This window comes from Anolis carolinensis, unplaced genomic scaffold (genome assembly GCF_035594765.1).
Source record: "Anolis carolinensis isolate JA03-04 unplaced genomic scaffold, rAnoCar3.1.pri scaffold_14, whole genome shotgun sequence".
Lineage (NCBI taxonomy): Eukaryota > Metazoa > Chordata > Lepidosauria > Squamata > Dactyloidae > Anolis > Anolis carolinensis.
Window position 1 is genome coordinate 1,045,901 of NW_026943825.1, and position 11,776 is coordinate 1,057,676.

The window sequence follows — 11,776 nt, forward strand, 5'->3', positions numbered from 1 at the left end:
TGCCACTCATCTAGCTTTGAGCTTAGATTGCTATAGACCTGCTCTTTCTGATAGCTCAGGGCTAGGGTGAAGAGGATCTCCAGCAACTAAAGGGGAAAAGCAAGAAAGGAATATCTGCAAGGTTTTATAAGTTGACTGTTTATATTTGCAACCTTAACTATGTGTGCCAAGTCTGCCAAGGATTTTTTTTAATTAAATTTTTTAGAGCGATGCTGACGTACAAACTTAAAAACATGCGAGGGTTACATGAGGGAAAACATGAAGTTAATTTTGGGGTAGGGAATTAAATAAAAAAAAGGGAGGGGAGGAAAAGGGATTGGGGTAAATTTATACAAACATTACTTCCTCCTTTTACATCAGTTTATGAATACTAAGTTGCCCTTAATGACCCGGTTCTTCTTTTATTTTATCTATTCCTTTTTCCCAATTAGTCTTCTTCACGGGTTTACCTCTTGTTTCTTTCATATTAATAGGTAATTGATCCATATCTCTTATTTCTTCCAACTTCTCCAACCAAAGTTCTAATTCCGGAATTTGTTCTAATTTCCATTTTTTAGCCAGGACTATCCTAGCCGCCATTGTTATATAGGTAAATAATTTATCTTCATTTAATTCCCAATTAAATGATGTATCCAATATTCCTAATAAGTAAGATTCGGGTTTCGTAGGAAATTTTTTATTTAGGATTTTTTTGGGTTTCTTCGTGAATTTTTTCCCTCCAAAATTTTTGTATTCTTGGACATGACCACCAAAGATGGTAAAATGTACCTTCTTGGGACTTGCATTTCCAACAATTGTTCGGATATTTTTTATACACAACACCCAACTTCTTCGGTGTCCTATACCACCTGTGGAAAAGTTTTAACCAATTTTCTTTTAAATCCCAGGCGTAAGTGTATTTAATTATTTTTTTTTTCCAAATTTGTTCCCATTCTACAAAGTTTATAGTTCGTCCAAGTCTGCCAAGGACTTTGTGAAAATAAAAATTTGTTTGATTGTTCAACTTGAAGTGCCTTTGGTTACTGGGATTTCCAGAGTTTTGATGCAGCAGCCGCATGGCCATCTGTCCGGAGGGCTTTGATGGTGTCTTCTTGCCTGGCAGAATGGACTAGATGGCCTTTGGGGTTCCCTTCCAACTCTAGGATTCTATAAATTGACATAATAGTTATCTTTTGATATCTAAAGGGAGACCATGTCGAAGATGGATCAATCTCGGATGTGAACCAGACGGCGACAATATTAATAAATAATAACAATAATATTTATTTATATCCAGCTTTGTCTCTCTAAAAAGAGTCCCGAAATGGCTAACATATATATCCAAAGCATATAGATATAGATGATATAGATATGGCTGGAGCTGCACTTAAGAAATGGACCTCCTCCAACTTACATACATACAAATTCAACTTAAGAACAAACCTACAGAACCCATCTCCCTCGTAACTCGGCGACTGCCTGTGATATAAGATTACCGTATATACTCGAATATAGGCCGACCCGAATATAAGCCAAGGCATCTAATTTTACCACAAGAAAAACTGGGAAAACATTGACTCCAGTATAAGCCGAGGGTGGTAAATTTCAAAAATAAAAACAGATACCAATAAAATTACATTAATTGAGGCATCAGTAGGTTAAATGTTTTTGAATATTTACATCAAGCTCAAATTTAAAATAAGACTATTCGTCTCTGTTCAACTCTGATCAAATCATTATTCTCATCTTCTTCAATGTAAATGTGCTTATGTATCATTTTAATAATAATAAAGTAAAATAATACATGTAATAATAATAATAATAATAATAATAATAATAATAATAAATACAGTAAAATAATACATGTAATAATAAATAGAGTAGAATAATAAATGTAATAATAATACAGTAGAATCTCACTTATCCAAGCCTCGCTTATCCAAGTTTCTGGTTTATCCAACGCATTTTTGTAGTCAATGTTTTTAATATAATGTAATTAATAGAGTAAAATAATAAATGTATTCATAATAATAAAAATAGAGTAAAATAAATGTAAAAGTAACAACAATAATAGACTAAAATAATAAATGTAATAATAATTAATAGAGTAAAATAATAAATGTAACCATACCAATAATAATAGAGGAAAGTAATAAATGTACCATATATACTTGAGTATAAGCCGACCTGAATATAAGCCAACCAGAACCCTCACCCGAGTATAAGCCGAGAAGGTTTTTTTTTAGGGCTGAAAAACTAGGCTTATACTCGTGTATATACAGTAATAATAATGATTAATAGAGAAAAATAATAATTGTAACAATACCAATAATAATAGAGGAAAATAATAAATATACCATATATACTTGAGTATAAGCCAATCCAAATATAAGCCAACCAGGACCCTCACCCGAGTATAAGTCGAGGAGTTTTTTTTTCAGTCCTAAAAAAGGCTGAAAAACTAGGCTTATACTCGTGTATATACAGTAATAATGATGATTAATAGAGTAAAAGAATAAATGTAACCATACCAATAATAATAGAGGAAAATAATAAATATACCATATATACTTGAATATAAGCCGATCCAAATATAAGCCTGAGTATAAGCCGAGGAAGTTTTTTTCAGTCTTAAAGAAAGGGCGGAAAAACTAGGCTTATATTTGAGTATATACAGTAAATATCAATTACAAGCCAAGTTAAAAAGCATTGCAAAATGTGATCCCATAAGCCCGATATTCAACTTCCGAGACTTTCTTCTGCCTTCGGAGAGTGACGGACGGATCCTGGAGTATATACAGTAAATATCAATTACAAACAAAGTTTAAAAGCCTTGCAAAATGTGATCGAGGATTCTAGGATTCGCAGACCAGTTTGGCCCGTTCTTGGGCTGGGAAATCCCAGGGAAAGTGGCCCGGGTTCTCTTCCTTCAGGCGGAGAAGTGGCCCCGGGGGAGCCAGAGGACATCCATCCGGTCCTGGTGCTTCGTTCTCCTTTCTCGGAGGAACGAGATACGTTTCAAGCTTGGCGAGTCCTTGTGATCGTGGTGGAAGCTTAGGACTCGTTGGTTGCCGGTTGGGAAACTGAGGCGAGGTGGGCACCGGGGGTGGCGGGGCCGCCGGCGGGGACAACGGACTCGCGGCTTCGGTGGAGACCTGCACCTTGACGTGGTTCTTGAAGTGTTGGCGACGAGCACCCGATTCCTCGTGCATTTGCGAATGTGCATAGGACAGCTTCGGGGAGTCTTTGTTGGGGTCAGTCGGGGCCGGTCGGTCGGACTCTATCAGGGCCAGTCGGTTGGACTCCTTGGTGTTCAGAGACGAACTCCAAAATTCTAGGAAAGAAAACAGGGTTGAAGTTGGCCGACGACACTGTCACGTTAATGTGGTTTGGCACCCCGTCGTTTCCCGAGAGAGTGTGACCTGTCACTCACCGAGTCCCAAGTGGGCGATGGCCTCCAGTTTTTGGCAGGACGGGGCTTCCCAGATGGGCGGCGGGAGGCGCAAAGGCACCGGAAGGACGTCCCTGGAAGAACAACAACCAGGAGGAGAAGAAGTTCCTCATCAGCTCCACATGATTGTTTTTAAAAGCATAATAATAATAATAATAATAGCCGAAAAGCTAAATTTCACATGACGTGGATTGACTACCAAAAGTCCTTTGAAACACTCCCACACAGCTGGATCATCAAGTGCCTGGACGCCATCGGGATATGTAAAAACGTTGGCACCTTCATTGAAAACATGATGGAGCACTGGAAAAATGAACTGTTTGTTGGAAATGAAAGCTATGGACTTGTCAACATCAGGAGAGGAATTTTCAAGGGAGACTCATTGTCGACTTGTGATTTTGTGACACGAAATCCAGCATGTCTACCTTGTTTGCTGTGTCATAATAAAATAATAATAATAATAATAATAATAATAAGCATCCTCGTAACTGGTTTTAATTGCTCGTGTGCAAAAAGTATTGGTTAGGACTCACGGGTTGGAGCAATAGGCGGCAATGAGATGCAAGAGGCTGGGGAAAGTCAGGTCCGAGCCTTCCAAAAAGACAGCTAAAAGGAGAAGAAAAAATAACAAGTGAATGAGGAAAATATTCTCACATCCAGAAGTCTTTACCTGATGCCATGCCATCGTTATCATTTGTTTCCAATTCATGGCAATCCTGGTCGTTTCTAAGGATGCCTATGGAATAAATTACTGTATATACTCGAGTATAAGCCGACCCAAATATAAGCCAACCAGGGGGGGCTTTTTCAGTCTTAAAAAAGGGCTGAAAAACTCGGCTTATACTCGAGTAAATACGGTGTATCTATGTTTCTGAATCCGCTTTCCTCCCACCTACCTGCCCGCTCCTGGTGCAAGCGATAAGTCGTGACAAAAGCCGGCGCGGAGTTGTCAGGGAGACGCAGGCTGAGCACTTGGCATCCGCGCACGTTGGATCTCCGCACCAGAAACGTCTGGGAAGAAAAGGAAACACCAAGGAAGGTTCACAGCAGCAAGAGACCAAGGGCGCATCTGCACTGTCCAATTAACGCAGTTTGACGCCACTACAGAAGATCATACATAATTATTGTATGACACAGCAAACAAGATAGATATGTTTTGTTGTGCCAGCTGTCCGCTCTAGTTTGTAGTGCGGGTTTCTTGTACTGATTCTGCTCTAGTTTGTAGTGCGGTTTTCTTGTACTGATTCTGCTCTAGTTTGTAGTGCGGTTTTCTTGTACTGATTCTGCTCTAGTTTGTAGTGCGGTTTTCTTGTACTGATTCTGCTCTAGTTTGTAGTGCGGGTTTCTTGTACCGATTCTGCTCTAGTTTGTAGTGCGGTTTTCTTGTACTGATTCTGCTCTAGTTTGTAGTGCGGGTTTCTTGTACTGATTCTGCTCTAGTTTGTAGTGTGGTTTTCTTGTACTGATTCTGCTCTAGTTTGTAGTGCGGTTTTCTTGTACTGGTTTTTTGTCTGCTGTGCTTTGAGGAGTTTCTGATTATTATTATTATTATTATTATTATTATTATTATTGGTGGAACTACAACTCCCAACGTTGCACAGCATCCCGTGGCAATAAAACCCCGCAAATGAATCTTTTTTACCCCGGGAGGTTCCCGTTGCAGAATATGGAGAGCAGCGGCTGAGTTGAGACCCATCTGAAGCCACACGGGTTGCGTCAGCCGCAGTCGGCCCACGAGGCTGATCTTCCGGGGGGACGACGGGACCCCGAGATGGGGGTTGGCGTAGGGCTCGGGGTCGTCGTAAATGGGGTTGCGGGTCATCCTAGAAAAGGAGAAGAAGTCGCCTTGTAAATTGCATTATAAGAGTTGGCCTTGACCATCATAATGTAGTAATGGACCACATTGTTGTTGTTATTATTATTATTATTATTATTATTATTATTATTATTATTATTTTTAAGCATAATGAATCTATGCTGTCTATATAGTGTAGTGAGCGGTCTTATATGAGTCGGCACTGACCATATCATGTAGTACAGCCCTGCCTCAAGCCACAATATTATTACACATATGAGTCTAGACCAGGGGTCCTCAAACTTTTAAAGTGGGGGGCTAGGATGAAATAGTCCAAAATTAGGATTGTTGTGCCTTCAAGTTGTTTCAGACTCAGGTCAACCCTAACATAAGACCATAGGTAAACAAAGAGACCTCCAAAGACCATCTAGATGGACTTATAAGACCATAGGTAAGGAAAGGGACCCTCAAAGGCCATCTAGAACATCTCATAGGACCATAGGTACGGAAAGTGACCTCCAAAAGCCATCCAGATGGTCTCATAAGGCAAAGAGACCTTAAAAGCAAAGAGACCTTAAAAGACCATCTAGATGGTTTCATAAGACCATAGGTAAGCAAAGAGACCTCCAAACACCATCTAGATGGTTTCATAAGACCATAGGTAAGCAAAGAGACCTCCAAACACCATCTAGACGGTCTCACAGGACCATAGGTAAGGAAAGTGACCTCCAAACACCATCTAGATGGTTTCATAAGACCATAGGTAAGGAAAGTGACCTCCAAACACCATCTAGATGGTTTCATAAGACCATAGGTAAGCAAAGAGACCTCCAAACACCATCTAGACGGTTTCATAAGACCATAGGTAAGCAAAGAGACCTCCAAACACCATCTAGATGGTTTCATAAGACCATAGGTAAGCAAAGAGACCTCCAAACACCATCTAGACGGTTTCATAAGACCATAGGTAAGCAAAGAGACCTCCAAACACCATCTAGATGGTTTCATAAGACCATAGGTAAGCAAAGAGACCTCCAAACACCATCTAGACGGTTTCATAAGCCCGTAGCTAAGCAAAGAGACCTCCAAAGACCATCCAGATGGACTTATACCATAGGTAAGGAAAGAGACCTTCAAAGACCATCTAGATGGTTTCATAAGACCATAGGTAAGCAAAGAGACCTCCAAAAGCCGTCTAGATGGTCTCATAAGGCCGTAGCTAAGCAAAGAGACCTTCAAAGACCATCTAGGTAAGGAAAGTGGCCTCCAAAAGCCATCTAGATGGTCCCATAAGGCCGTAGCTAAGCAAAGAGACCTTCAAAGTCCATCTAGAAGACCTCATAAGACTGACACTGACCATATAATGTAGTAAAGCTCTGCCTCGAGCCACCTTGTTGTTGTTGTTGTTGTTGTTGTTGTTGTTGTTGTTGTCAGTGAGTCTACACTGACCCTATAATGCAATTTCCAAGTAGATGGACCCTTTTTCTTTGGAATCCTAAACAGTCCTAGGCGGTATCACCACTACAACAAATGCGTTCGGACTCCACTTGAACTGCCATGGCTCAATGCTACGGGATCCTGGAAGTTGTAGTTTGCCGAAGGTCTGTTCTGCTGAACGACAACTCCACGGATGTCATAGCGTGGAGCCTGAAATTGTGCTTATATAAAGCCACGGAATAATCAGTGCCCAGGAGCAGAGCAACCCCATGGCTAGAGATTTGCGAAAGATCAAAGCGGCCCTTGCCAGGTTTCTGCAACGTATGATTATTTCGAAAAACACACGAGCATTTGTTCCAAAAAGAGTGCGTGGGAGGCGAGAAAAAGGGTGAATCAGACACATGCAATCTGGAGGAAAGAACAGGCTGAGCTCCAAAGGCAGAGACTGAGAAAAAGGGGCTGGACTAGATGGCCTCTGGGGGCCATCGAAAGCACCATCAAAGCCTCTAGACCAGGGGTCCCCAAACTAAGGCCCGGGGGCCGGATGCGGCCCTCCAAGGTCATTTACCTGGCCCCAACCCTCCATTTTATAATATAATATATTATATATACATATAAAATTGATAAAATATTATAATGTTATACAATATAATAATAATAATACCATATAATAATATTAAATTATATGTTATATATTACACTAGCTGTGCCCGGCCACGCGTTGCTGTGGCAAAGTGGTGGTGGTATTGGTTAAAAATTGTTGTGTAATTTTTATTTGACTTTATTTGCATTTTTATTAATTTTATTGTAAGTTATATTTTTATTTATTATATTGTATTATTTTCTTGTATTATTTTTAGTTATTTTCTGTTATTATAGTATTTTATTGTATTAATTTTTTAGTGTTTTTTTATTATTTTTTATTGGGTTGCTAGGAGACCAAGTTGGAGGAGCTTAGCCTTCTAACTGGCAGCAATTGGATAAAAGCAATTATTCCTCTCTCGCTAATTAGGACTTTATTTTTCTTTTCTTTTTGTTGTATCAACCTAGAGGCGTGGATGATGGGTTATGTTGTCAAATTTCGAGGTTGGGGGGCCTGTTGTTTTGTTGTTTTGTGGGTCGCCGTGATGCCATCACTCTTTTATATATATAGATTGGGTTGCTAGGAGACCAAATGGGCGGAGCTTAGCCTTCTAACTGGCAGCAATTGGATAAAAGCAATTATTCCTCTCTCTCTAATTAGGACTTTATTTTTCTTTTCTTTTTGTTGTATCAACCTAGAGGCGTGGATGATGGGTTGTGTTGTCAAATTTCGAGGTTGGGGGGCCTGTAGTTTTGTTGTTTTGTGGGTCGCCGTGATGCCATCACTCTTTTATATATATAGATATAATACTACAGTATAGTGTAATATTAGTTCAATGTATAATAATATATAATGCTAATATTGTGCTATGCTAATAATATAATATATTGTATGTACATACAGCTGCTCTGAGTCCCCTTCGGGATGAGAAGGGCGGGATATAAATGTAGTAAATAAATAAATGAATAATTTTAGACTCAGGCTCGCCCAAAGTTTGACATGACTTGAAGGCACACAACAACAACAACAACAACAACAACAACAACAACAACCCTAATTAACTTGACTATCTCAATGGTCAGAAGCAGGTCCACACTTTCCATTGAAATCCTGATAGGTTTATGTTGGTTAAAATTGTTTTCATTTTTAAATATTGTATTGTTCTTTCATTGTTATTGTTGTTGTTGTTTTGCACTACAAATAAGACATGTGCAGTGTGCATAGGAATTTGTTCGTTTTTTTTTTCAAATGATAATTCGGCCCCTCAACAGTCTGAAGGATTGTGGACCCTCGGATTAAAAAGTTTGGGGACCCCTGGTCTAGACAGATGGACATCCAGCTCTGCTTGGAAACCTCCAGATAAGGTTATCATTATTATTATCAAAGATGATGACAGGGCTACTTTTGAGTCTTAAGGGTTAAATTTGGGGTCTTTGGGGTTTATTTTGGGGTCTTTGGGGCTAGTTTTGAGCCTTGAGAGTTAATGTTGGGATCTTTGCGGCTTGTTTTGGGGTCTTTAGGACCGGTTTTGGGGTCTTCTTTAGGGCTTGCATTGGGTCTTTGGAGTTACGTTTCGGGGTCTTTGGGGCTACTTTTGAGCCTCAAGGGTTAATTCTGGGGTCTTTGGGGTTTATTTTGGGCCATCCAGTCTGATCCTGCCAGGCAGGAAGGCTCAAAAGCAGCCCCAAAGACCCAAAACGTAACTCCAAAGACCCCAAAACTGGTCCCAAAATAAACCCCAGACCCCCTAAACTGGCCCCAAAGACCACAAAACAAGCCCCGAAGATTCCAACATTAACTCTTAAGGCTTAAAAGTAGCCCCAAAGACCCCAAAGCAAGCCCAAAAATAAACCCCAAAATTAACCCTTGAGGCTCGAAACTAGCCCCAAAGACCCCTAAACTAGCCCCAAAATAAACCCCTAAACTAGCCCCAAAATAAACCCTTGAGGCTCGAAACTAGCCCCAAAATAAACCCCTAAACTAGCCCCAAAATAAACCCCTAAACTAGCCCCAAAATAAACCCCTAAACTAGCCCCAAAATAAACCCCTAAACTAGCCCCAAAATAAACCCCTAAACTAGCCCCAAAATAAACCCCTAAACTAGCCCCAAAATAAACCCCTAAACTAGCCCCAAAATAAACCCTTGAGGCTCGAAACTAGCCCCAAAGACCCCAAAACTGGCCCCAAGACCGCAAACCAAGCCCCAAAGACCCCAAAACTAGCCCCAAAATAAACACCAAACCCCAACATTAACTCTTAAGGCTGAAAAGTAGCCCCAAAGACCCCAAAACTGGCCCCAAAACCAAGCTCCGAAGACCTGAAAGCGAACCCCAGCCAGCGCTCTTTAAACCTTGAGCCAAGCAGTGCCAAATCTGTGCTAATTCCGCAGTGCAGATGCCCCTTGGACAGGCACTGCCTTCCTCTCGGCTGCCCACAAGGAAACCAGCCAGGCTTTTCACGGCGCCAATAAAAATATAAAAATATGAAATATCGCTGCCCACCCACCTTTCCCGGGCGGGCAGCGTGGTTCTCTGCTCTGCCTGCCGGGCTCAGTTTCCTCCTCGTTGTGTTCTTCTCCCTCCTCCTCTTCTTCTGCTCTGCCACCCGTGTGATTGACACGCCTGGGCTGCCCGAACACGCCTGGGCTGGCATCCAAGGGGCAGGGCTGGATCTGCAAGGCTTGCTTGCTGATGTTGTTTTTCGGGGGTCTCTAGGGGGTCTCTGAGCATGGGCAGAGTGCCTCCCAGCTGGCAATCCTTCAAGAAAGAGCTGCTGGACAGCACCCAGCCAGAGAAGGTCTCCAGAAGCATTCTCTCCTGACGTTTCGCCCACGCCTATGGCACGCATCCTCTCTTGCCCCCGCAAATGCACACACAGCGTAGAAATAGAATACGATACAAATCGAAGCACATTTGACATAAAATGCAAGACGAAAACCACACAAAGCAGATATAAATAAATCTGATGATGACGATGATGATGATGAAGATATGAAGGCGACGATATGAAGATGATGATGATGAAGATGATATGAAAAAAACCCGCAAGCGACTCACAATTTTATTGCAACCTACTGGCATCTTCCTTGGTCACCTTCCTCTTTTGAAGTCTCAGGAAGTGCAACTTAACTGCTTTGCAGTGTGTGTTTATTTGTTTTTAATATATATATATTAAAAACATATATATATGTTTTTAAAATAAATATATATATATATATATATATACACACACACACACACACACACACACACACACACACACACATATATATATATATCTATATCTATATATATATATATATATATATATATATATATATATATATCTGTGCCCGGCCACGCGTTGCTGTGGCAAAGTGGTGGTGGTATTGGTTAAAAATTGTTGTGTAATTTTTATTTGACGTTATTTGCATTTTTAAAATTAATTTTATTGTAAGTTATATTTTTATTTATTATATTTTATTATTTTCTTGTATTATTTTGAGTTATTTTCTGTTATTATAATATTTTATTGTATCAATTTTTTAGTGTTTTTTATTTTTTTATTGGGTTGCTAGGAGACCAAGTTGGAGGAGCTTAGCCTTCTAACTGGCACCAATTGGATAAAAGCAATTATTCCTCTCTCTCTAATTAGGACTTTATTTTTCTTTTCTTTTTGTTGTATCAACCTAGAGGCGTGGATGATGGGTTGTGTTGTCAAATTTCGAGGTTATGGGGCCTGTAGTTTTGTTGTTTTGTGGGTCGCTGTGATGCCATCACTCTTTTATATACAGTAGAGTCTCACTTATCCAAGCCTCGCTTATCCAAGCCTCTGGATAATCCAAGCCATTTTTGTAGTCAATGTTTTCAATATATCATGATATTTTGGTGCTAAATTCATAAATACAGTAATTACAACATAACATTACTGCGTATTGAACTACTTTTTCTGTCAAATTTGTTATATAACATGAAGTTTTGGTGCTTAATTTGTAAAATCATTACCTAATTTGATGCTTAATAGGCTTTTCCTTGATCAGTCCTTATAATCCAAGATATTCACTTATCCAAGCTTCTGCCGGCCCGTTTAGCTTGGATTAGTGAGATTCTACTGTATATATATATATATATATATAAAATAAATGATAGAGACAGCGAAAGCAAGGAAAACATTTGTTCGGGGATAGTAAGGCAGAAGTGTCGGAAAAAACAAGACAGAGATAGTGAAAAAATAATCTATATATATAAAAGAGTGATGGCATCCCGGCGACCGACAAAACAACAAAACTACAGGCCCCCCAACCTCGAAATTTGACAACACAACCCATCATCCACGCCTCTAGGTTGATACAACAAAAAAGAAAAGAAAAATAAAGTCCTAATTAGAGGGAGAGGAATAATTGTTTTTATCCAATTGGTGCCAGTTAGAAGGCTAAGCTCCGCCCACTTGGTCTTCTAGCAACCCACTCAGCCCAGGGGACAGGCAGATTTAGGCCTCACTTAGGCTTCTTCCACAGATTATCTAATTTGCACTGGATTATATGGCAGTGTAG

The 11,776-nt window shown here is 40.1% G+C and overlaps 1 protein-coding gene across 2 annotated transcripts; it reads right to left on the reverse strand.

Annotated features, from left to right (window-relative positions):
• Positions 1-2,427: 2,427 nt before the first annotated feature.
• Positions 2,428-10,174, reverse strand: LOC103282534 (ras and Rab interactor 1). Of its 2 annotated transcripts, none has more exons than XM_008125239.3 (6): positions 9,751-10,174; positions 5,073-5,253; positions 4,327-4,441; positions 3,964-4,036; positions 3,413-3,504; positions 2,428-3,313 (listed from the first exon to the last, which is right to left on the reverse strand). In XM_008125239.3, exons 2-6 carry the CDS (start codon positions 5,250-5,252, stop codon positions 2,835-2,837), a joined length of 939 nt encoding a protein of 312 aa, XP_008123446.3. In that variant the 5' UTR covers position 5,253; positions 9,751-10,174; the 3' UTR covers positions 2,428-2,834. The 2 variants fall into 2 exon arrangements, with proteins under 2 accessions (XP_008123446.3, XP_062821130.1); XM_062965060.1 differs by lacking the exon at positions 9,751-10,174 and adding an exon at positions 6,583-6,869.
• Between the last annotated feature and the right edge of the window lie 1,602 nt (positions 10,175-11,776).

What these genes read in the sequence shown, in the direction of transcription:
- LOC103282534 (XM_008125239.3), bottom strand. Translation starts at nt 5,252, where the DNA reads ATGACCCGCAACCCCATTTACGACGACCCCGAGCCCTACGCCAACCCC. An exon ending in TGCAACGGGAACCTCCCGGG is followed by an intron (nt 4,442 to 5,072) that starts GTAAAAAAGATT and finishes TTTTCTTCCCAG; the next exon opens with ACGTTTCTGGTGCGGAGATC. An exon ending in CTTGCACCAGGAGCGGGCAG is followed by an intron (nt 4,037 to 4,326) that starts GTAGGTGGGAGG and finishes TTCTCCTTTTAG; the next exon opens with CTGTCTTTTTGGAAGGCTCG.